General features: G+C 41.1%; 1 protein-coding gene across 2 annotated transcripts in view; it reads right to left on the bottom strand.

Moving 5' to 3' along the window:
* The window catches only part of SV2C (synaptic vesicle glycoprotein 2C), a 177,187-nt gene extending 150,424 nt beyond the window's left edge, over window positions 1–26,763 (bottom strand). For both annotated transcript variants that reach the window (XM_029217661.1, XM_029217660.1), the window contains exon 1: window positions 26,184–26,763. In XM_029217661.1, the coding sequence (XP_029073494.1) occupies window positions 26,184–26,763 (580 nt within the window). The remainder of the gene's footprint in view (window positions 1–26,183) is intronic.
* Window positions 26,764–27,288: the final 525 nt, after the last annotated feature.

Raw genomic sequence — 27,288 nt, 5'->3', positions numbered from 1 at the left:
TGCTTTTCAGGTGGTTTAGTATTGATTAACTCTTTTAGTTTTTGTTGTCTGAGAAGTTCTTTATTGCTTCTTCGATTCTCTAAATGATCATCGTGCTAGGTAGAGCATCCTAAGTTGCAGGTTTTTCCCTTTCAGCACTTTAAATATATCGTGCCGCTCCCTTCTGACCTGCAAAATTTCTGCAGAAATATCAGCTGATAGCCTTATGAGGATTCCCTTGTATATGACTTTGTTTTTCTCTTGCTGCCTTCAGAATTCTCTCTTTAACTTTTACCATTTTAATTATGACATGTCTTGGTGCAGGTGTGTTCGAGTTCACCTTGTTTATGACCTTCTGTGCTTCCTGTACCTGGATATCTGTTTCCTTCTTTAGTTTTGGGAACTTTTCAGCCATAATTTCTTTAAATACATTTTCAATCCCCTTCTCTCCCTCTTCTCCTTCTGGGACCCCTGTAATGTGAATGTTGGTTCTCCCAGACATCTCTGAAATTGTTGTCATTAAAAAAAAAATTTTTTTTTTCTGTTCGGACTGAATGATTTCCATTATTCTATCTTCCAGATCACTCATGGATTCTTCTGTATCACTTAGTCTGCTATTCATTTTTTCTAGTCTGTTTTTTATTTTAGTTATTGAATTCTTTATTTCTGATTGGGTCTTTTTTATATTTTCTACTTCCTTGTTAAAATTCTCAGTGTTTATATACTATTTTCCCTAATTCAGTTAATAGTCCTATTACTAATTCTTTGAATTCTTTAACTGGTAAGTTGTTTATTTCGGTTTCATTATTTTTTCAGGGATTTTCACTTGCTCTTTCAATTGAGACCAGTTCCTCTGCCTTTTCATTTCAACTTTCTCTGCCTCTATGAATTTAGGTGAACTAGTTACCTACCGCATCCTTAAAGGGGCATCCTTATATGGGAGCATCCCTATACAGATGGCCTGTGCCAATGCCTTTGGTAGGAAAGCTGGATTTGACATGGACTCAAGTCACATCTTTCATCAAGTTGTGCTGGCAGCTATCTCCTTGGTAGTGGGTGGGGCTGGAGATAGAGAGGCTAGAGCTGGCACTGGGTATGAAGCAGGTCTTCTCTGCACAGTGGCCATCACTTCTCTGTCAGGGGCAGGGTCTGATTCCAAGTTGCTGGAGCGGAAGCCCTGAGGATTGGGCCACCCTGGCTTTGTTCCCTTCAAGTGTGTGCTTTCCCTTCTCCTATCACTGGGACCCTTGCCCTAGAGAGGAAGGAATGCTGAAGCAAGGAGCGTGCCGTGCAAGCTCTCCACTCATGTTGGCCACAAAAAGAGGTCCAAGCTGTATCCAGTGTGCTGCATGTACAGGTACCAGCAACTGTTTCCCTCGTTCTGCTCAAATACAGCCTCAGTTCAAGTCCTCTTTGTCCCTCACAGCCTCTGTCACCCCTGCAGTTGTGGAACTGCACTGCCGGGCAGGCAGGGCCCACGTATACTCTCAGTGTATATTGGGTCATAAGCTGTGGTGGACTGGCCATGTCAGAGTTCTAGCCTGATTTTGAGGTGCTGTTTGAGTGTCAACAATGGCCCCTGCCACCCCACCCACATGCCATTGCCATTCCAGGACCAAGTCACCTTTGCGTCCCATGGCTAAGCTTCTCGTTGGCTGTGGCAGGCCTAGATCCAGTGCTGCACTGCAGCATGGAGTAGCGAGGCTGGATTGTTTGCTCAGCTCAGGCTGGGACGTGCACCAAAGTGGTCACGGGAAACCTGACATCCACTGGAGCAGTCTCTAACCACCCTCTCTGCCCTTGGAGACAAGTCAGCATGCGTGTCCGCATCAGTGAAGTCCAGGCTTTCCACAGCCCTACTGTTAGTCCCCATGGTCCTCCAACCAGCCATGAGGATTTGCCTACCCTGTGTAGGAATCCAGGACTAGGGTGCCCAATCTCTGGTTCAAACCACTCACTCCCCAGGGTGGGTCTCTGCCTGTATAATCTCCCTTTAACTCTGAGTCCTCTCTCAGGGGCACAGGTCCCAACCTGATCGCTTTTCTTCCCTTCTTACCCAATTACATGTGGATCTTTCTTACAGCCTTGGTTGCATAAGAGTCTTTCTGCCAGTTTCCAGTTAATTTTTAGTGCGAATTTTTCAATACATGTAGATGTATTGATATATTAGATATGTTTGTGGGGGTTGGTGAGTTCCACATCCTCCTACTCCACCATCTTGATCAATCTCTAGAGTTTTTTATATATTCGGGATACAAGTCTCTTATCAGATAAATGACTCAAAAATATTTCATCCCAATTTATAGGTTCTTTTCACTTTTGTGATGGTGTGCTCTGAAACACAGACTTTTAAATTTTGATAAATCTAATTTATTATTTTTTTCTTTTACTGCTTGTTTTGGCGCCAAATCTAAGAATTCTTTGTCAAATCAAAGGTCAGGAAGGTTTCATATTTTTGTAAGAGTTCTATAGTTTAGCTCTTACATTGAAGTCTTTGATCCATTTTGGTTTTACCTTTGTATATGGCATGAGGTAAAGGTCACATCATTCTTTTCCAGGCAGCTATCCAGTTGTCCCAGCAGCATTTGTTGAAAAGACTATTCTTTCCACATTGGATGGTCTTGGCACCCTTGTTGAAAATCAGTTAACCGTAAATATATGCTTATTAGCAGACTCTGAATTCTATTTTACTGATATGTACATTTAACCTTGTGCCAGTACCATACAATCTTGATCACCACTGCTTTGTAGTAAGTTTTAAAATTGGAAAGTGTAAGTCCTCCTAGATTTTAAATAATAGTTCATTCATTAATTTGTTGTTCTTTTCAAGACTGTTTGGATATTCTGGGTCCCTTGAAATTCCATATGAACTTTAGAATTGGTGTGTGAATTTCTACAGGGAAGCCCGCTGGGATTTTGATAGTGAGTTTGTGGATTTTGTAGATCAATTTGGGGAGTATTACCATCTTTTATTGTCTTCCAATTCATGAACATGGGATTTTTTTCCCATTTATTTAGGTCTTCTTTCTTGTTTTTTTGGCTTTGGTTTTGGTTTTGAGGGTGTAAGTTTTACACTTGTTGATTTAATTTCTTCCTAAGTATTTTATTCTTTTGGTGCAATTATATAAACAGAATCGTTTTCTGAATATCATTTTCAGTTTGTTATAGCTAGCGTCTAAAAATAAAATTAATTTTAGTATATTAATCCTGAAACCTTGCTGCTATAGGCTGAATTGTGTCCCCCTAAAAAGATATGTTGAATTTCAAACCTCTAGTACCTCGGAGTGTGAGTTTAATTAGAAATAGGGTCATTGCAGATGTACTTAGTTAATATAAGGTCATACTGGTAGGTCCTTGATTCAATATGACTCATGTCATTATAAGAAGAGGAGAGATTCATACAGGATGAAGATGGCCATGTGCTGATTGAGTCAGAGATTGAAGTGATGCATTTACAAACTAAGGAACATCAAGGATTGCCAACAAGCACCAGAAACTAGAAGAGGCAAGGAAGGATTCTACTTGGTATCTCAGAGGAACTGCCAACACCTTGATTTTGGACTTCTAGCCTCCATAACTGTGAGAAAATATATTTCTATTGTTTTAAGCCACTCGGTCTGTGGTACTTTGCTACAGTAGCCCTAGGGAACTAATATACTTGCTGAATTTGCTTAATAGTTTTAATAGCATTTTAGTAGAGTCCTTAAGATTTTCTACATATGAGATCATGTAATTTGTGAATAGTTTTACTTCTTTTCCAATCTGGATGCCTTTTATTTCTTTTTCTAATTCAACTGCCCTAGCTAGAAGCTCCAGTATAACATTCTAAAATGTAACAATTATAAAAATGTTGGGTTTGTTATACATGAAATATATATAACAACATCACAAAATGGGGGAAGGGAATAGAGCTATATATAGGAGTAACATTTCTATATCTCACTGGAATTAAGTTGGTGTAAATCTAAAGCTAATTCTAGGACAAATTACCAAAACTGACTCAAGAAGAAACAGGTAGCATGATTAGATCTATAAGAAATAAAGGTATTGAATTAGTAATGCAAAAAACTACCCACAAAGAAGAATCCGGGCCCAGATGGTTTCACTGCTGAATTCTACCAAACATTTAAAGAAGGATTTTGTTTCTGTGAAGAAGAATTTGTTTTGTAAAGAAAATTTTTTGTTATGAAACTGAGATTCTATCCACTATCATTTTCATAGTCCAATACAGCTTTGTTCCACGCATGTCCTTTGTGCTGTTATCCTCAAATATGTTACATTTCTATAAAATTATCAGCCTGACATTATATTACATATACATAGTTTTATACAATTGCTTTTTAAATAAGTTTAGAGAAGAAAGAAAAGATATATGCATTCATACTATCTTTTGTAATTACTTTTACCAGCGCTCTTTTGTTTTTCTCACGTGGACTGAAATTACTGAGTGAGGTCAGTTGCTTTCAGCCTGAAGAATTTCATTTACTATTCCTTGTAAGGCAGCTCTGTTAACAACAAATCCTCTCTCTGTTTTTGTTTATCTAGGACTACCATTATTTTGCTTTTATTTTTGAAAGATAGCTTTGCTGGATATAAGATTTTTGGTTAGCAGGGTTTTGTTTTGTTTTGTTTTTTCCCTTTATGTACTTTGATAATGTTGTTCTACTGTCTATGGCCTCCATTGTTTCCAATAAGAAGTCAGCTGTCAATCTGGATGTTGTCTTTTTATTGAGTCTGACAATCTCTGCCTCTTGATTGTATTTTTTAATTCATGAATATTTAATGTCATAGATATAACTAAATTTACATTTCCTATTTTGCTTTTTGTTTTCTATGTCTCATGTCTTTTCTCCCCTATATTTCACCTTCATTACTTTCTTTTACATTAAGTTAATATATTCTAATAAAACTTTTAAATTTCTTTAATGATTTCCCACTACATTTTTCTGAATTATTTCCTTAGTGATTGCTCTCACAGTTATGGAGGCTAGAAGTGAGTCATTTTTCTTTTGTTGCTTTCAAGATTTTCTCCTTGTCAAATATTTGCAAATTATATATCTGATAAAGGGTCAATATCCAAATTATACAAGGAACTCCTACAACTCAAGAGCACCCCCCAAATGATTAAAAATGGGTAAAAGACTTGAGTAGACATTTCTCCGTAAAGACATACAAATGGCCAACAGGTACATGAAAAGATGCTTAACATCATTAATCATCAGGGCAAGGTGAATCAAAACCATAATGAGATTATCACCTCACATCTGGTAGGACAGCTAGTATCAAAAAACCAAAAGATAACAAACGCTAGTGAGAATGTGGAGAAAAGGAAACCCTACAGCCATAATGGAAAACATAATGGAATTTCCTCAAAAAATTAAAAATAGAACTATCATATGATCCAGCAATCCCACCTCTGGGTATATACCCCAAAGAACAGAAATCAGTATCTCTAAGAGATATCTGCATGCCCATGTTCATTGCAGCATTATTTATAATACAAGAGGAAACAACCTAAATGTCCACTGACAGGTGAATGAATTTTTAAAATGTGGTATACACATACAATGGAATATTATACAGCCTTAAAGAGGAAGAAAAGTCTGCCATTTCCTTCAACATGGATGAACTTCAAAGACATTATGCTAAGTGAAATAAGCCAGATGCAGAAGAACAAATCCTACATGATTCCACTTATATCAGGAATAACATACTCAAACTCATAGAAGCAGACAGTAGATTAGTGGTTAAGAGCAGCTGGGGTGAAGGGAATTGGGGATGTGTTAATCAAAGGGTACATAGTTTCAGTTATGCAAGATGGATAAGTCCTAGAGATCTATTACACAGCATGGTGCATATAGTAAATGATATTGTATGGCATACTTAAAAATTTGCTAAGGCAGAGTTTGTCAGTGACGGGGACGTGAATTTACTAGTACTGTTCCAGTACCAGGTGTTTTTCATACATCGTCTCTAATTCTCACAGCAACTCTCTAAGGTGACATTTTGTACTAACAACTGGCTGTAAGCTATTTGCACTTGACTGGTACAAGGACAGAAGAAACATTTCAGGGTACCTAAGGTTAGCTTTAAGAAGTCCATGATTACTAGCAAGTCACTAAAACAGTTTGAAAGCCTTCACCCCACTTATTCTTGTCTGCCTATTGACACCGCCAGATCAGGAACAGAGGATGAGAAGCTCTGGAAAAGTGATGATCACTGTTAAGAAGAAAAAAGAAAAGAATCTGCAAGATAAAGATACTATTTACTTTCTCTTTCCAGATTAGTAAACTGAAGCTCAGAGAGTTTAAGAAACATGCCCAAAGTCACACAACTCCTAAATGTCAGGTGTAGGATTCAAATCCAGCTCTACCTCGAAGGCTTTGTTCATCTTGTGCTTCTTCCTTTACATCCTAACGGATATATAAAACCAGACATTTGAAGACACGCGTCTGGAAATCATCAGCAAAGTCTAGGGTTGCTTCTATTAAATCTTTCTAGTCCCACCTTTCAGAGTGCTAACTGTTCCTTCCATTGAATCTCCATGCTAGAGCATCTGTAACCAATATGTCTGTCTCCCTCTCTAGCCTGTAAGTGTCCAAAAGCAAGGACCATGTCTTTGCAGCTCCAGCACCTGGTCTGGAACCTGGCACATAGGAGTCAATCCATGTGCTGAGAGGAAGCTTAGGGAAAGAGGCCTTGCACAGGAATTCCTCTCAGGCTCCAAAGTGGTGGAAGTGCTGGGGTCCTCTACCAAAGAGGAGCAACTCAGGATGCCCCAGGGGGGTCAGAGGAAGTACCCTCCCCACCTTGAGGAGAACCTGGCAATTCCCTGGCCTTTCCTGGGCTTCGCAGTGGTCCAGCCAGGATGAACTTCCATGTCACAACCATAGAATGTATTTCTCTCTAAGGGGGGAAAACTGCATCTCTGGGGGAACGATACATTGCCTTGTGACTCTGAGAAAATACGACCTGTGATCCCATACACCGTAAGATGTGCAGTAGGAATCTGCAGGGGCCACCATCACATGACTGTGAACTGCATCTCTGCCGAGGTCCCTACATTATAAATATAGTGTGCCCAGGGGGGGGGGGGGGGAAGGGGACAGGAAGCTTCTTTACTGATCCAGCAGAAACCTAGTGGGTAAATTTGTGGTGTGTGGTCTTAGAGGATCCTCTGACTGAGTTCAGTTCACCCCTAGGGAGTGGTCAATTGGTAGCTGCTTTTCCCCGTCTGCACACCTGCCCTGAGCAATTCTGTACCATTTTATCATTGCTATTTGACTGCTTAAATGGGACCATTATGGCAAAGTTCATTTTACTCTTAAATCCAGAGGTACCAGTAACTGACGCAGTTTTCAATTTGGAAAAATAAACGAAATGAGATAGCAGCAGCTAACCCAGCCTGCTTCTGGTTTGCCAGTTTATCTCCTATAGATATTCCGGGTGTGATTATTAGCACGTGCTGACGCAGAAGTACGAGATAACGGCTACAAATCCGCAACTATTCCTTTGCAGAAGACGAGTAATAGTTTTTCAGCTGCTCCAGTCTAAGGTGTAATTATGTTATTAGCAGTATTATCCAAAACAAATATACCATAGTACCTTATGACCATTTCCTTTTAACACTGATTTGTTTCCTTCCCTTTAAAAATATACATTAAAACTCCATTTAGCAGTTACCCTGATGTCTGTCCTTTCCGCTCTCCGGAACAGTTTTCTCACTGCCGCGGCCAAAGTCCTTTTCTCAGTCAGTTATGACCACCTCTTCTGCCCTTGGCCTCTAGGCAAGAGACTTTTCTTATCATTCAAACCATTTATTTTATGACTTTTCTCCTCTCCCCTCCTAAGCATTCACAAAAGGTCTGTGTTAGCCCCCCTCCTCCTCATGCTATCCCCTCCAAAATTCACTTGTCTCCTGTGGGCTCTGCATCTCTGTTCAAAGGTGTCTTCAATGCCCATCTCTAGGGCTAGTTTCCCCATCAAGCCTCAGAACCCACTTCCAAATGCCTTCCTGGCCAGTTTCTCCTGAGCAGCTTGGTTGGCTTCTCAAACTCAACAGCAATTCACTGGGTACCATTTACCGCTAGGCTCTGTGCTATGTGCTACGGGTGGTCTGTGAACGAGACACTCAGTTCTTGTGCTTATAGTACAAGGAACTAAACTAATTTTCCTTCCTCCCACTCACCAATCCCAGAGCTCCAATTTCTGTTTAAGGCACTGCCCCAAACACAACACCTGGCCATGAAGCCTCAGTACCATACGATATGTTCCTCGTCCCTGCTCCCATGGTTAGTCGGTTGTGAAGGTTCCAGAATTCTCTGGGAAACAGCCTCTCCCCTCTAGTCCCTCTGCCATCACCCACAGTCAGGCCCTTGACACCTATTGTCTGGACAGTTCAAATGCATCTTAGCCGCTCCTCACCTCGGTCCTCTCCAATCCAGTCCCAATGCCCAGTCTCCTAAGGGAGAGCTCGCACCAGATCACTTCTCTGCTAACACATCCACTGCTCCCCACCTGCACCAGAAGAAACTCCCGGAAACCTCTTCATGAACAGGTAGGTCCCCAGCCACCTCTCCAATTGCTCGCATCTGTGCATGTTCCACTTCAACAAAACTGAACAACATTTGACTCCCAATACTCGGTCTAAGATCTCCTCGCCTTTGTGCCTTTGCTCAGCCTGTTCTCTCTCCCAGAAACAGCCTTTCTCCACCTGCATCTCTGCAAGCCCAAATTCTACCCACAATTCCAAGCCTGGCTCCAATACCACAGTCTCCTGAAGACTTTTTCCAATCCATGCCTCCCTCAAACAGAGTTCATCTCTCAGTCCTCTGGTTCCCGTATCATTCTGGTGACAAGTGTCTTGTGCCCTGGGTTTTGTCTGGCTGAGCTTTGTATTTGCCATGATGCAGAGCACAGTGTGGTGTCTTCAGGCTCAGTGAGAATCTGATGAGTGAATGGATAAGTCCCTGCTAGTCTTCTTTCTGGGTGAGAACTGCTAAGCTTTGAAAGGTGGCATTCCACAAAGACATCTCTAATCTATTGATTGGAATAATAAATAGATAATTAAATAAATAGATACAGGGTTCTGAGAAGCCAACCACGTCACATATATAATCTGCCTCTACTCCGGTGTATATGTTTATGGATGAATTGATTCCCACAGCAGGATTTCCTTTTGTCCCTGTTAGCAGTTTGGCTAACTCTTTTAGCTTTCAATTGGTTCTTCTGACACAGTAGTATTTTTAACATTTCTGACTTAACTAGATTCTGCTGAGACAACTAAGCTACTCTCAGAAAAGCCATTAAATTTCATGTAGATAGGAGGGGAAAAACCCTGCAGGCACACTATAGTTTTATCACCATGACTCTGGCACTGAGAAACTATTTCTACAAAGCAGATGTGCCCTGCACATCTGGGGTCCATTCTGGGATGCAGAGCTGTAAATGTGGTTAGGGACTGTGACGCCCCCCACTGTGTAGGAGAAGGACCAGCCTAAAGAAGCCAAATACCCATTTCTGTGGAGGAAAAAACAACTGTGCCTCCTTCAGCTTTCGATAAAACATTTAGTCTTTGGAAAAAAAAAAAATCCTTCCTCAAAAATGGCACGTAATGCTCCCTTGTCTATGGATGTTACTGTATATTAATGAATAAGGAAATCAGTCCCATTTACATGTACCCCTTCCATTGTTTGAAATCATAACATCATTTAGAACCTTTCTATCATAACTGTTAGGGATGCTGCTGCTTCTTGGCTGGGGGGCCTAAGACAGGGCTGCTCGGTGAGGGGTTTGAAACTAGCAGTGCCAGCATCACCTGGGAGCTTGTTAGCATAAAAGGATCTCAGACCCCACTCCAGGTCTGCTCTATCAACACCTGTCTCCTCCAGTGACTTGTCTGCACTTTTATGTCTGAGAGCACTGGTCAAAATCACAGTGTTTCTGAAACTTCCCTTTGAGTAAGAATTACTTGTGGTGCTTATACAACATATACAGTTTCCAAGGGTCATCCCATAGCACTGATTCAGAAAGTCTGGGATCAGATATAATTTTGGGTAAATGAGATAATGAAATTAATGTGACGTAGATGAGGCCTGACACACAGAAGGCAAAGAACAAACTCTAAGCCCTCCTGTCATCACCACTACAAGTAGGGTTGCCAGATTTAGCAAATAAAGCCACATTATGCCCAGCTAAATTTGAATTTCAGGTAAACAAATAACTTATAAACATAAGTATATACCAAATACTGCATGAGACATATTAAAATATGATTTCTTTGTTATTTATCTCAAATTCAAATTTAACTGGCCATTCGGTATTTTACCTGGCAACCCTAACTACACTTGACTTCGGAGTATCTGGGGCAGGGGAGTTGGTGGTAGATACGACTAGAAAAATAGATTAGGCCCAGACTGTGGAGAGCTTGAATGCCATTCTAAGGAGTTTAAATCAATCTATACTTAACATTTTTGAGCAGGGACATGATGTGACCCAAGCCCTCCACCCCCTACTGCTAGGAGTGATCAGAAGACAAGGCAAGTGGGCTGCAGGGACAAGAATCTCCATCCCAAAGACCCTTTAGGAAGGGAGACCAGAGGATCGTAGTCATAGCTAGTGATCATGTCATGAAGAATAAAGAAGTTAAGAATTCCAAAACCTTAAATTTATTTTGTATTAATTCTAAACTCTTAAATTATTTATTTATACCCTGCCCTGACCCACAAAAATACTTTAAACCAGCTACTTGACTCTTCTTTTTGAAGGAACAGCTGGTGCCCAGCTGAGCCCTAGCCTTATTTACAGAGAGCTATTTGCAATTGGAGAGAAAAGATATCTAGTAACCCAACAAAAGCCAAATTTCCAATGTCCCTCCAATGCCTACTCTGCCAGAACCCAGAATTTGGTTTCTGGACATTCCAAACACCTGGTGCAAAGCTCAGTTGTAAAATCAATCAATTCTCCTAATCACAGTCTATTTGCTCTTATTTCCCATAATTCTTTTTTTTAATTGAAGTATAGTTAATTTACAGTGTTGTGTTAGTTTCAAGTGTATAGCAAAGTGATTCGTTTATATATATATATATATATTCTTTTCCAGATTTTTTCCATTATAGGTTATTACAAGATATTGAATATAGTTCCCTGTGCTATATAGTTGGTCCTTGTCATTTAGCTATTTTATATACAGTAGTTTGTATCTGTTAATCCCAAACTCCTAATTTATCTCTCTCCTGGCCACCCTAACCCCTTTGGTATCCATAAATTTGTTTTCCATGTCTGTGAGTCTATTTCTGTTTTGTAAATAACTTGTATCTTTTTTTTTAGATTCCACATGTGAGTGATATCATATGGTATTTGTCTTTCTCTCTCTGACTTACTTCACTGAATATGATACTCTCCAGGTCCATCCATATTGCTGCAAATGGCATTACTTCATTCTTTTTTATGGCCAACTAACACATAATTCTTAATAAGCCTCGCTATCTAGCTGCCTAATCCACAGCCCAGAAACATCAGGAGATGAATTAAAGACAGATAAAATGGCAACAGTGACAGGGTAACAGAAGGGGGTAAATAAAAAACAAAGTATAAAGAATAAAAACGAACATCCTGTATCATCAGGAAGCATTTAAATGATATATGATACATTTAGATATCATATAAAACACTTTGATTTCCATTTAAAAAAACAGGCTTAAACACGAAGCGCTTTGATTTTTGAAGAGGTAAGCTTTGTACCAGGTATTTGGAATGTCCAGAAGAGGTAAGCTACTTTATTTACCAAAAATAAACACCTCACTTCTCAAAAAAGTTACATAAGTGAAGCGACACTTTTTAATCTAATGATTATTTATCTGACTCCAGGTGAACTAAAAATTGCCCCCAGAACGTTTCAGGTTTTGTTTGTTTCCCCTCTGATTTTTAAGTAGCCTAGTTGATCCACCCCAAATCCCTCCCTACATTCTTAAGTATTTCCCAGGAGGCTCAACAGAAATTCAGCAGCCCAGAATATTCTTACATGAGAGGCCATTACAGCCAACTCCATGCCAGAATTACTCAGGAATCCCTCAGGAAAAAAGCTACAGGGCGCAGCTGCTACTGACAAAGAATGGGGGCGCCCATCAGGCCCTGATTCCTGTGAAGCTGCAAGAAACATGGCAGGAAAAGCTGCTCTGTTATTGCATTTTTTAAAAAGTCTTTATTGAAGTTGTTACAATATTGCTTCTTTTTTATGTTTTTCAGCTGCGAGGCATGTGGGATCTTAGCTCCCCAACCAGGGATCGAACCGGCACTCCCCGCATTGGAAGGCGAAGTCTTAGCCACTGGACCGCCAGGGAAGTCCCTGTTGTTGCATTTTTATCTGTATAGGACTCACGGCCAGTTCCAGCATCTCCTCAAACACAGGAGACAGGTGAACTCCATCTATCTCTGAGGATGACTGGGCACACCTCCAAATGACTTCTTTCCTCCTGTTTTCTTTTTTCCCTTTTTGTATTGTGTTAATATTTATATAACATACAATTTGCCATTTTAACTATGTTTAAGTGTACACCTCGGGCATTAATTACATTCACGATGCCATGCAGCCATCACCATCACCTATTTCCAAACTCTGGCATCACTCCAAACAGAAACTCTGTAACCATTAACCATTATCTCCCCATTCCCCTCTCCTTGTAGCGCCTGGTAATTCCAATCTACTTCCTGTCTCTATGAATTGGCCGATTCTAGATAATTCATATAAGTGGAATCACACAAACTTTTGTCCTTTTGTGACTGGCTTATTTACCTAGCATGTTTTCAAGGTTCATCCATGTTGTAGCATGTATCAGAACTTAATTTTTTTTCTTTTGAAAATTTCTTTTTTGGCTTACTTTTTACGTGGTTTTTCTTGTTTTATTTTTTTTTATTATCCAATTTCTTTATCATCCTTCCTTCCAATTTTTGACGTCACTAACCACCATGCAGCTTCCTCCTGTCCATCCATTTCCCTCTTTAACATAACAAGGGGGAGATGCTGACTCCACCTCAAGGTGGAATCTTCTTTACACATTGGTTCAATCAGTGTCAGGAAGCATCGGGCTAGAGAGACAGTAGCCTTGCTTCTCACAGAGAGTGTAACACAATGTGTTCTCATGGTCCACCTGAATTCCTAGGAGAAGATTTCTTCGTGTGGTAGAAGTATCTTTGCTACGCCAACCTGAATGAGCCTACAGAAGCCAAGGATGGTCCCTGAGTGCTGGGAGGAAGGTTCAAACAGAAGGCCACAGAGGTAAATTGGATTCTTGAATCCAGAGGTGAAAGCACCCTCCCCAATCCTCTCCCAAATATGCCCATGTCCTGCTCTCCCCCTCCTGACAATGGTACCACATCTCCCAGGAGGGGAGGAGAGCTCCCTTGAGTAGATTCGGTTTTATGTAGTCATTGGGAAGGGTAAAAGGACCCCGTGCTAAAATCTTGCTTGGGAGCTTAAACTTGACCTCTCACCATCGGTTCTCTCCTCTCTCTGATGGGCATGTTATGTTCATATTAACTGTGTCGTTAAGTCACACGGTGTCAGCCTTTTCGCAGAAAAGGGGGCACACAGACTTCATTCTCACTTTGGTTCACACAAATCCCTCCCAAGGCCTAAGACAGTCTTGGTAATGATTTTACTTAAAGCTACTTTTTCTCTTCTCTTTGGACATTGTAAATACCTAAATTTAAATACCAAAAGCTATCGGGAACATAATTTATTTTGTGTATTGATCTCTGGTAATTCAAACGCTACAGAAATATTCCCCAAATGCCTGTTTCTCCGAAAAACAACAACAAATCTTTGTCTCTTAGAAGAAAGCTGTGCTCCAGCACTTACTTCAAAGCACCTTATTAAGGTCCCACACGAGGCAGAGCAATTCCAACTTTCACATCTTCCCAACTTCACCAAGTGCACACTGAATGCTAAGCAGCCCCTTTAACTTCCCCCCCGCGAGCCTGAGCCTATGCTAGGTACCTAAAGAGAACTCCTCTCCCAGGCACTAACTGCGGGTGCGATGGAGGTGCCCTGCAAAAGTGCCCGAGCTGAGGCTCGGTCCTGCTCTCTGTGAGCACTTCCCTGGGCCTCAGGAGAGAAGCTGCTCTCCTTCCCTCCCTTTCCACGATGGGGCTGGGCCGACGTGATGGTACAGATGGGCGCTGACCACTCTACCAAGCCCCCGCCTGGCCACAGTGCAGGGTGGGGGGCTCTTACATGTGGGTGAGAACTCCCTCATCAGTGGCATAACTAGCAGTGTCCACTGTCCTAAAGCAGAGCCTTCTCTCTTTTTTCTAATGGTAATTATATCGATGTCAGTTATTGAGGATAATGGTGCAAAGTTACCAGAGAAGACTGCGTGAACGCAAAGACTTCCTGAGACAGGAAGACGAAGCGGGCAAAGCATGAAGCCCGTTGCATGCTCGATTCCCCAATGCCCAAGGGAACCCCATCCTGTCCTCCACGCAAGGACCCTCCTTTGGGGGCTGAAGGGCGGCACGTCTTTGATATGCCCTCTCCCCTAATTTTTGCTCTGCAACTTGCCCTTGAGATGCCAGAAACACAGGTTAGTGCTGGAAGGAAAACCTAGCTATGATCGTGATCAGATGAGATGTGGAAATCCCCCCCCCATCCCCCGGGCCCCCAGCCCCCGTGTCCTGGGGCTCTGGGCCTCAGAGCTTCCCAGATCTCCACCCAGAGTCTCTGGAGCACCAGCCTGTCTCCAAAGGATGCAAAGAGGAGGCTACGCTCTCTCTCTCAGCTCAACACAGCGGGCAGGCCAGTGACTCTACAGAAGCCAAGCACCTCCCAGTCCTGCTAAGCCAAACGCAAGCCCCAGGTGGACGGGACTCGACCACACTGTTGAAGGGGTTTCCACCCCATTCCTTTGAGAGAAACCTCCTGGTGTCAGATTTTGGAATGAACGAAATAGGAACCTTAAGACAATGAAACCTATGATTGATGGAAGTTGTAAATGTCGTTCCCTGTTTGTTTTTTTTCCAAAAAAATAAACCTCAGCAACTTCTGGGCCACCAATACACACATGCTCCCTGGTTAGGAGTGGGACTGAAGCCCCCTGATGGAAGCATTTTTCATAGCCCTAAGTCCATGCTAGGCCCACTCTCTCCAACTCTATCATTCTGAGGCATTAAAAGGCAGTCCCTCATTTCTCAACATTTCCCAAATATTTTAAGCTAGTTTGACAGTTTGACACATGATGTGCTAAAATAAACCTCCTACTAATCTGAGGGTGCTTAAAATCCAACAACTGTAACTGCTTATGTGAACGTCTATAGAGTTATATTTGCACTTTATTTTTTAAAATAAATTTATTTATTTATTCTTTTGGCTGTGTTGGGTCTTCATTGCTGCTCGCGGGCTTTCTCTAGTTGTGGGGAGCGGGGGCTACTCTTCGCTGCGGTGCGTGGGCTTCTCATTGCGGTGACTTCTCTCTTTTCTCATTCATTCATTCATTCATTCATTTACTTATTGACTTATTATTTTTGACTACGTTGGGTTTTTGTTGTTGCACACAGGTTTTCTCTAGTTGCCACGAGTGGGTCTACTCTGTGTTATGGTGCGCGGGCTTCTCATTGCAGTGGCTTCTCTTGTTGCGGAGCACGGGCTCTAGGCGCGTGGGCTTCGTACTTGCAGCACGTGGGCTCAGTAGTGGTGGCTCGCGGGCTCTAGAGTGCAGGCTCAGTAGTTGTGGCACATAGGCTTAGTTGCTCCGTGGCATGTGGGATCTTCCCAGGCCAGGGCTCAGACCCATGTCCCCTGCATTGGCAGGTGAATTCTTAACCACTGTGCCACCAGGGAAGTCCCTATATTTGCACTTTAGTTATACTTTCCCCTTGATCTTTTTTACTCCTTTGAATATTCTGAATCTGCCCTAAGTTCTTGGAGGGGTAAGACCATGGTTTCTTATCTCCCTTCTCCTTTGTATCTCCTGAGGTTCCTCACTACCTAATGTTGATCCCCAAGTAACAGAGCCTCCAGGTGCAAAAGGCACCTCTGTGTGACTGGGAAAAGGTGCTCATCTGGGTGGATGAATGACAAAAGGAACCTCTTTGGAGTAGAAGAATTAGAAAGTCAACCCTTCCTCCAGGCAGGTGGAAACAGCCCCAGCCTGGGTGAGTGGCTTGGTGAGTAGAGGAGGGCTGGATTCCAGCCCCTTCATCACCAGCCTGGTGTCTTTGCGCAGGTCACAACCTGCACAACTGTACATGGCAGCCCCACAAATTAAGCTGGCTATGGAAAGTACTTTCATTAGGATTTGCAACAGTTTTCTCAGCTGTCAGCTTCTCTTTTTCCAGACTCTGTCTTGAGAGTAAAAATATAAATTTAATAGTAGAAATAAGCATATTCCAATATTGAGAAATATTTGCTCATTCCTAATATGCACAAGAAGACTGCATTTTTTTTCATTGTGGTAAAATATTCATAAAATTTATCATCTTTAACAGAGAGATGTGAAAATAATTTAAGGAGCATTACATTTTATTTTTAAGCAAATTCCTTACATTTAAAATTTTTAATTGGAAGAAGTCATCGTTTGCCGATCATTTTGTATTTGATTACAGACCTTAGTTTTGAAATTGAAGGTAAGAACAATAACCAAGGACCTCTTTTACTTTTCCTCTCACAACCTTAAAGACCAATAAGAAATTTCAAAGTGTAAGATAAGAATGTCAGTTTGCAAATACGTGGGTTGGGAATATGTACATCAGCAATTCATCAGACTAATGCTTCAAGATGAATGTAATCAAATCGTTTCCTACTCTCTGAAGCATTCTGCAGAAAACTTAAGTCCTATAAAAGCCCTTGTTATGTGAGAATATTGAGACATTAGATTTCCCATGAAAAGGTGCAGCTGCATCTTGGTGTTTAGAATTCAAACCTACAAGTTTGTATTATATGTATTTGGCTTGATCCAGTTATTGGATGATTCACAATTCTGATTGCCTTATTTAAACCAAAGTCCACAATTAACAGATTCCCTAATCCGATGACACATCACCAAGTTCTCCAGTGTCTTCACTGTGAGTGCCAGACTGAATTAGGATATGTAAAGCCAGTACTCCCAGTGGATCAGAATCCTCACCCAGGAGTAATCTAGGCCATAGCGATATAGGGACTCAGGATGCAAGAATCAGCCTTCAGGTTCAAAGCTGTATTGTGGGAAATCCCCCAGGGACCATCCGGGTGACAAAGGGCATGTACTATCACACTTTCACAGTCCCAGAACGTACTTATTGGCGAGTTTCAGGAATGCAACACAGAGTTTCTGTTCACTCCTCTCCTGTAGACTCCTTAGATGGAGGAATCTTTTCAGGTTACTTAGTCCGACTCCATTCAGATGTCAGAAACCTCTCTTTTCCCAGAAGCATGTGAAAGACCCAAGGGAATAAGACCCAGGAGTATAATGGCAATGAATTATTGAGTCTTCTTTTCCCATTTGCAATAATGAATCCAAATAAGGTTTTGTTAGTTTTGGTGGACAGGATGTTCTCTCTGAGTCAATAATAAGTTTTTAATTCCAATTAGGATCACTATGACAGCAAGAGGCTAAACAGAGCCAGAGGGCGCACTCACAACAGAGATCAAACCTCCCTCCAAGATACAGAGGCAGACGTAGAGAACAATGGGATTGGGCAGGCTGCAGAGCTGCTGATCCTGAAACCTACAGCATACACTTTTAGGGTACAAAGCTACAGGTTTTAAGAGCACACCTAGATGCCAAATGATTAAAATCTTAGAATAAAGCTAAAAGAGGAAAAACTCTGCATCACTCTTTGTTACCAGCTTGGATATGCTGGTCCCCTGGTAGCACTGGGCAGGGGTGATACACACCTGGAAAGATGCTAAGTACACAGGGAGGAAGTCACTGCACTTTGCTGGCAGTCTAGTGGTAAACCACTGTCAGTGGGACTTAAAAAAGGGGATCTCAGAAACGTGAAGCTTTTTTCCCCCCCACAAATACAGACATCTAGATATAAAGCAGCTAGAAATCCCAGCAAACTAGTTCTTGTTTTGTTAATAGCTAAAGGAATAAGGGACCATATGGAGAGATGGAGAAAGAAATTAGGTTTGAGTTCAAGTCATATCCATCCAGCCCAGCCTTCAAGGAAACTACCCTTTCTATAAGTGGTAAATGAAAATTAAAGAGAGAGAGAGAGAGAGAGAGAGAGAGAGAGAGAGAGAGAATTCTGTATGTTCTGAGGAATTCCACACCATCCAAGTAAAAACTATAAAAAGAGGTTAAAAGACATGCTTAAAGGCTTACCAGAGATCTTTTTTTTTCTGTTTTATTTACTATCGTATCTTACTTACTTACTATCGTATTTAAAACAGTGCTTGTCACATAGTAGGTGCTGTAAAAGACCCAAGGAAATAAGACCCAGGAATATAATGGCAATAAATTATTGAGTCTTCTTTAATTTTAATTCTTTTTTTCAATAAATTTTTGTTGAATGAACACTACAGTTGTCAATGGGAGATAAAGGAATGCCAAAGAGTCTGACTTGAAATGACTGATAGCAAAATATTGAGTAAAGTGAAAATCACTGCTCCATTCCTGGCCAGAAATATATCATAAACTCACAAAAATCTGTATTTATTCTAGAATTATTTAGAAATATTTTAAAAACTTTCAAGAGCTTCCAAAAATGAAAAAAAAAAGGTCAAGTAAAATTCCATACATACAAATATACTCTTCTTAATGCTTTAAATGTTCTTGGTCTAGCTCTGCTTTTGCCCAATATGCCAATCAAATCTAGCCATTATTGTAGATGTTTTAAAGGAAAACTAGTATGTACTGCAGATGGGATATTTCTCTGGGAAACCCAGGTGATGGCCCAAGTAGGCCTCCCAGGGTGATAGCTACTTCCTCCCAATCCTGGTCTGGACCTTGGTTCTACATGTTCAGAAACCGGACATGTCAGCACACCACGGAGAGATCTATCTCTCAGAAGCAGACTCCCAATAGTCAACCTCACCATAGACTGATGGAAAAAGCCCAGTTAATAAAAAAAACAAAAACCACAGAATTGCCAAGAAGACTGGCATCCTTTGGGAAGCACATTCCTGATGGGCAGATTCTAGAGAGCTAAACTTGAAGTCTTCATGTTACTTTGGAGCACAGAGTTAGAACAAGAGGTCTTAGCTACAGGATTCATACCTTCACAAACTCTAGGCCAACACTGCCTAATGCAGCCTTCACTACAATAGGAATACATGTAGCCCTCAAACCAGACAGGTTAAATCCTTTGGTCAGGGGACCCCAACCCCAAGCAGCATTTAGAAGGGCATTGCCAACATCTGTATCTATGACTTTCCCTTTTGTGTTCCTCCATTACTGTTGAATTCCCATTCAAAACAACACATTTTAATTTAGATATGTCTATACCTTCAATGGGGTCTTAAAGTGTTAATGATCTCAAAGACTGTCATTCATTCATTCAACAAATATTTGTTGAGATCCTACCATGTACCAGGCACTGATCTGGGCAGGGGGAATACAATAGTGAATAACACAGACAAAAACCCCTGGTCCCAAGGGGCTTACATTCCTTCTCTTTAACTTCTGCTACTCTGCCTCTTTAAGATGACTTTGCACTATGGGCTGATTGTATAGGTTAATTCTCCAAGGCAATCAAATCTCTCATTTGTGACTGCTGCCATTATGTGCTTCCTATAAGTACAAAAAACAGGTGGTATCTTCTATTAGGGTTTTAGAAAAGGGAGAAAGATGTGTAAGTTCATCAGGTAATTATACTACTGGAGTCCAGAGACAAAAAGTCAATTTCTAGGTCATTGCTTGAGATACCAGAGTGACATAGTCTTGCCAATAATTGAGAGCCTTGTATTTTTCCAGGAGTAAACCCAATCAAGAGGATTTTAAATAAAAATATTAGAGAACTGGAAAGGAGCGTGGGATTAGGAGTTGTTCTATATGTGTGTGTTCTATAGTCTGTCTCAGCCAATACTTAGCCACGGTCTAGGCAAGTCACCCAAACTCCCTAGGTCTCCTACCCTCATCTTTAAGACAACGGGGTTTGCCTACATCACTAAGGCACCAACACCTGGAAGATACCATGATTTCCCCTGATAACAGGAACCAAGCCTTATTCATCTCAGTTTCCTTACAGGGCCTTGGGCCATGCCCCATACATAATGACCACTCCATAAATACTGCTTTATCAAACACTGAACCTACTGTAATACCAGGGCGGCAGCTGAAGCCACTGATATTCCAGAAGATACACTTAAAAATTGTGTTGTTGCTGTTTGGCTATGGAATCCTTTATTCACATAACCTGCAGAAGTAGGAGATGAATCTGAGTCTGCTCTGGTGATGCAGGTCCCATCACCACCCCCTCCCCTACTCCCATCTATCTCCAAAGAGGGCTACACAGAACCAAAGTGTCTAAATGAACATATACATCAAATTTAAAAGTGTCCGAACGCAGGTGAATTTATTTCTGGCTATCAGATATTTGGGGGCCAAAAGATTCTCCAACACCTTGCTAAACTGACAGGTACCTTCATTTGGCCATTTTCCGCCTTCTGTTTAGCTGTGTTCTCCATGGTTTGCTTCCCTCTTCAGACTCCCTCGTCTATCCTCTGGTCCTGACTACTCTCCTACCCATCAGAGCAACACCCTCCAAATGGACCTCATCAGTATCCCCACGTGCTCTGTCTTCTCTGTCTTCAATCTCAGTTGCCCATACCAACACCGGCCCAGCCTGTCAAGCCCAACCCCTTGGATGTCATCCTCAATTCTCTACTTACCATCTTTCTCATTCACCAAATCTTGCCATGTCTCTTTTAGAAACATTTCCCTATTCTTACCCTGTTAACTGATTTAGTTCAAGAGTCTACTATTTTTTGCCTGCACTTTCTTGTTAGCCTCCTAACTGACTTTCATGCCTCTAACAGTTATTATAGCAACTATCATTTATTAGGGTTTTCTACATATTAGGCACTTTGCTAAAAGCTATACACACATTCTCTCATTTGATCCTCCCAATCTAATTGAGTATTCTTATTCCCGGTGTACAGATGTGAGGCACAGAGAAATGTCAATTACTTGCAAATCATCACATGTAAAGTAAGTAGGAGAGACTTAGATTTCATGTCCATTTGACTTTATAAGACTCTTTCCCATCTAATTCACTTCCCACACTGCTGCCAGAGGTGGTTCTCTAAACCACAGGTCTGATGATGCCATCTTGCATACTACAGAATAAAACCCAAACCCCTTGTCTTGGTATTAAGGTCTTTCAAAATTTGCCCCACAACTTGACCTTGTCTGCCCCAACAAGATCTGCCTGTCATGGCGAACTCCCCACAATCCCCCACAAAGTTCAGATCCTTTGACAACTTTAACATCTTCCTGGAATGCCATTCTCCCTCTTTTCTGCCTGGTAAACTCTTATTTATTCCTCAAAACGCTATTTAAACATCACTTCCTAGATTAATTTTTTTACCACTTTCCAAAGGAATTCCTCTGTGATTCTAGAGCATTGTGCTCAATAACTCTGTCATGGAAAAAACATAATGTACTTACGTTGATCTCTTCACAAGGTACTTATACCACTGGAAAAAAAAGTTCCTGGATGACACAGATCACAATATACTCATCAGAATATCTCCTGATGTACCTTGTCAGGTATCTGGCTCACAGTTGGTGCTCAACTAATACTTACTGAATGAAATGGCCTTGCTATTTCCATTTTGCTTAACTCCTTTCACTTTTTAATCCTATAGTAATCTGGCTTTGTCCCAGCTACACTACCAAAACTCATCCTGAAAATCACCAGGCCATGTGGAAATTAGGCATTATAGTTGATAGATGATAGAAGAAACACTTAGATGATGTTTAGTTATCATTGAGTTCAGGCTTAGTTCCCACTATGCTTTGGTTTAGAATACATTATATTCCATCTATTTTGCACGAGTCATCACTTGGCCATGATAATGTTTTAATTCCTAAAAATTACTAAGCTTTGTGATCCCCATCCAGAAAGCAGGTAGACCAATAATGATCAGGCTCCCTGCTTCACTAGGTGGGTCTCAGGAGGAAACAGCCCCCTCTGAAGGAAGAGCACAAGGAAAGAGCAGCCAGTGAGGTGCTTACTGTGCTCTGATGGGCGAGAGCTGGGATGTGGCTGAGCCTGGTCATGCCTTGGGGCTGATACCGCCACACATCCTTCCTGCCTGGGGCTTTCCTTAGAGCCCAACCTGCCCCGCTCAACTACTGTTAGAGGAACTAAGATGTGGTCAGAGAGGGCTCACTCACACTGCATCAGCTGTGAGGCACAGCACTGAGAGGGGAGAATGCTTGATGCCTGTGCGACCCTGTGACAGGGGCTGGGAATCTGGAGGATGTGCTGTCACTTCACTCGATACACAGACTCTTCCCTTAAAAAGACTTCCTAGCCTGGCACACCGTGTCTGTTTGAAGAACCATTAGTAGCAACCAAAACCTTCTTAACATGCCAGACCTGAGGAGCCCGTTTCAATCTTTACTACAAGACTGGGCAGCACCTAAGAGTCACACATCCCTTCCTTCTTCCAGCAGCTTGCGGACCTCCTCTCTCTCCTGGATGCTTCTTTACAGCCTCCTTGATGACATTTTCCTCACCACCAGTCCCACAAGCAGTATCTGGCAGGAAACCGCCCTCTCCCTGGTTAAGGTCATGGGCAGTTTCATCTTAAATGAGATGGCTCTCAAAATGCTCCACACCTTAGCCCAAATGGGCAGTGGCCCACTGGGCGCTCTTCTTCGGTTGCTCGCCCCCCCAAATCTCAGAGTGATGAGTCTAAAGCTAAACCCTTCTTCTTTCTCCCTCATGCTAAAACCTATACTCTGCATTACCTAACTTGATGGATTGCCTTCCTTTCATAAACTGCCCTCTTCCTCCCCCTTCCAAACTAACCAATGACCAGATCCTTGCTGACTCTACCCCTGGACCAGCTCTCCAATCCACACCTTCCTTCCACTGCCTTAGTCAGGTCTGTACCCCTTACGTGGGCTCCCAGCCTGAAGTCTCTTTATTTACACTTCCCTTCTGGTTATTGATACTTGCTTCCTTGTCCTGGCGGTGTGCAGACATCTGTCGTTTCTCCGTGCTGAACTATGACTTCCTTGGATACACAAACCCTCTTTTGTTTTTGTTTTTTGTCCTGTTATCCCCTGTGGTAACATTGTGCTTTGCACATAATAAATTCTCAATAAACAGACTTTGGCAATAGAAAATGGATTATCTTAAAGGGATGGTACTTATTCGCCCAAAGGACAGTTCATTAGATAATTAATTAAATATTTGCTCTAACCTCTTCCCAGCCCGATTAACAATGTTACATATGCACACAGGCCATATGCACAGACACACGCACACAAGGTATGCCCTTGACTACCTGGAAGTCAATCTTCTAGCAAACACAAAGAGAGGAGCTATCTCCCCAAAAATTAAAACATAAATTGGTTAGCATTTTTCATTCCTAGTTTTCCTTGAGGGAAATGACACAGTGCTTAGTGGCAAATGAGAAATTATTTTGCAAATTTATCTCCTCCCAAGGCTACCAAACATGGGTCATGCATCTTCCTCTCTTGCATTTTGATCCCATTGCTATGACTTAGTGTGGTAATTATATTACAAAGCTATTATCCGACGAAATGAAAATGGCAAAACAATTTACATGCTTGTCTAAAAAAGACTCCATTAGAATGCAATTATAAGTGAAATCACAACGGCAAATTAATTGAAATGCGAGTCTGGAAGGCACAGTTAGGAGACCATTAAAATGCTTCTGTGGAGGACTCCCAGCATGGAGTGAAACCATACATTCCTGGGGCCACATTTTTAATTCACTAAAGCAGGCAACATTTATGAAGAGATGAAAATATCTGCACTCCTATTGTTCCCCAGCATTATCTACACTTGTGCATGCCACCTGGGAGTGTGCAGCACCATCAGGGTTTATGGGTTTATGGCACAGACTGACAGGAGCCCCGCATGTGATACTGCACTTCCATTCAGCACAGAGAAGATAAGGGGCAAGCTCAGCTTAGATTTGTCTGAAATGCTTCCAATACAAAAGCTAGGATCATAACATGAAAAGTTTGCTACTCTAAATTTAAGCCTGCAAAGTACTGAATATTTGTGTAGATGTATTTCTAACTGTCTTCTTAAAACATTCTGCTGGTATATTCCATTAGCAAAATCGTGATAAATATTTTGACTCCGAGGCTTAGGGTGGGTAGACTTGCTCACCAAGGAAAAAACAAAAAACAAAATACAGTGCTACGTGTGAAACAGATATGCTGAAATGATCAATCTGACAAATAACTAAGGACCCTCCTCTGAACCATGATTTGCATTTTGATAGCTGAACACACAAATGAATCTAACAGCAAAAGCCATGCAATCAACATACGTCCCCACTCCCTCCCCTTCACCCCTCCTGGCTTCTACGGATCCATCTCTTCCAGGTAAGAAATTAAAGAAACAAATGCCTAAGTCAGACAGAGAAAGACAAGTATCACATGATATCACTTATATGCAGAATCTAAAAAATTAATACAGATGAACTTATTTACAAAACAGAAACTCACACACAGACTCACAGACTCACAGACACAGCAAACAAACTTACTGTCACCAAAGGAGAAAGGGGGGGAAGGGATAAATTAGGAGTTTGGGATGAAAATATACACACTACTACATATAAAATAGATATACAACAAGGACCTAATGTATAGCACAGGGAACTATACTCAATATTTTGTAATAACCTATAATGGAAAAGAATCTAAAAAAGATATATAGGTATAACAATCATTTCGCTGTATACCCGCAACTAACACATTGTAAATCAACTATATTTCAATAAAAAATTTTTTTAAATAAAATTTTATAATGAATATTTAAAAATAAAAAAAGAAACATGCTAGGAGTGGATCATATAAGAGAAACAAGATGTAAATCCTGTCTCATGCATGATTCTCTCTCTTATGTTGTCATAGAGCAGGTAAGTAGATGACATTTAATTTTTTTTACACAGAAAAATTCTCAGCATCAACAATTGTAACATTACTTAATAGAGTTACTAAACTACAAAAAGATTTGTATGCTTTGGTTTTTCAAACTTTAGTTTTAAAAAGTCCCTTGGAAACAGAGATACCAAGTATTCTTTCTTTCTTTCACAGACTCTGAAACACATAAAGGTTTAATATGCACATAAACATGTTCTCTGAGGTGAGCTGAGCAAAAGGGGTTTGAAAGGCCTCATGACTTAATGTACCAAGTGTTTGACGTGGACCTTAAGCTTTGGGGATAGTCTGCTGTGCGCATGTTTCTTGGCCTTCTTATTTTCACTCCCATAGGTAAGTGGGAATGTTAACTACAGCTGTGTAACAATAAGAACCTTGAGTGCATGGTAACTTTAAAACAAAAATCAAACCTGCTCTCTAGATATTTTATAGAGAGGTCATATTATTTTAACACATATAATTTAAATATTAATATGATTTGAAATCGATTTTTAAGTCCTATGAGGAAAGGAAGTTTTTCCAGCGTAGGCAAAAAGGTACAAACTTGGAAAAGGAAAAAGTCATCTAGAGACAATTCTATAAGTAAAGGTAACTGAAAAAAACCAACAAGCAAACATACACATAGATTATAGAAAAAATAAAAATTGTTAGAGTCCCGAAATCATTTAAACCATCATGTTATAGATAAATTTGAAATTTGATATCCCATTAGTCAGAGTTTTGTAGAATTAACCTCTGTATTTAGAAAAGTATCAGATAAGTTTCATATAATGGCTTTGGAAGTTAATAAAGGAGAAACTAATGTAACATTTGTAATAGTGTAAGTTAAAATGTATTGCTCTAACTTACTTCAAAATGCATAAAAATAAAAGTGGGATTGATGGATAGATAGACAAATAGATGGATGGCTAGGTGATAAAGAAAATACAGTAAATCTTAACTAGAGAATCTGGGTGGTGGATATATATTGGCATCACTACCATTCTATTGATTCCTTTGCATGTTTAAAATTTTTCAAATGTTGGAAAAAATGCAGGGCTCCATATGAAAACTATTTATTCTATTTGTTAACTGTCTTCAACAAATAAAGCAGTTTCAGAATGTGTCTCTCTGACATGATGCACTCACCTAGCCATCCGGATCCTGAATCTGGTATGCACAAGTCTGTCTCAGCGCTGGGCAAAACAAAGCCCACGACAAACACCTCCACACCATCCGCCATCAGGGCCATACCCAGGACAAAGAAAAGGGCCCACTGGAAGCGGCCGTGACCACACTCTTGGATTATCAGCTCATACTGCTGGGCTAGTTCTTCCTCATCAGCTCTCCTCTCTGATTCCAGTTCCTGACGGTCCTTGTACTCATTGCCCTTGGGCTGCCCCACTGCCACAATGCTGTCTTTCCCCTGGTTCATGTTGGGGATGCCCTGATACTCCCCTTCATAGATTTCATCGTCTTCATCGTGACCCTCAGTTGCTTCACTGGAGCCTTCATCATCATTGGCCTCCCCGTTATAGGTTTCTCCAGATGGGTAATAGTCATCATCGTCTTCCTCGTCTTGGAACCGACTGTAGGACCTCTGGGTGTATTCATCTTGGGCCCGGTCCACTGCTTGATTCACCTTCTTTACAGTCTGTTTCTTCACCTCTCTGGCAATGTCCTTGGCACCCTTCATCAGTGAAGTCCTATCCTTATAGGAGTCTTCCATCTTACCTCAACTGGTGGCCAATGAGAAGATGGGAATTTTTCACAGACTCTGGTCAGTGGTTCGGTCCTGACAGCGTCATCCACTTTGGGTTCAAAATGGAACTGCAAGAGAAGAAAAACCACAGAAGATATTTTTAATTTTTTTCCATGTCTTTTTCACCATCTAATTCTCGGTCTCTTTTCACTGGCCCCATAGACTAAGACACAGAATTCACTTTTCCTTTCTTTTGAGCACTCAGTTTGCTGGTTCTCTGCTCAAGTGAGATCAGAACTTGGAGTTTTTAGGGTTTTTACTATTATTATTATTGTTTTTAAGGAACTCTGTCTCCTGGGTAAGTTTGCATAGAATGCACAAGCATTCCCCTGAAAATACAACGGAATATCTTACACCTTTATAAGTACATCCAACTTATTTCGAAAGTGCTAGAAAGACAGACCCTGACGGAGACAAGTAATATTGCTCACAGACACATACATACGCTGCAAAGGCAAACCCAGAATAATAAAAGAATCCTGTCTGACCTAA

Source organism: Monodon monoceros, unplaced genomic scaffold (assembly GCF_005190385.1).
Source record: "Monodon monoceros isolate NGI ecotype Baffin Bay Population unplaced genomic scaffold, NGI_Narwhal_1 Super_Scaffold_12, whole genome shotgun sequence".
NCBI classification, from domain to species: domain Eukaryota; kingdom Metazoa; phylum Chordata; class Mammalia; order Artiodactyla; family Monodontidae; genus Monodon; species Monodon monoceros.
Note: the sequence above shows the minus strand (reverse complement) of the source record. Positions and strands in the feature narration are given on the sequence as shown.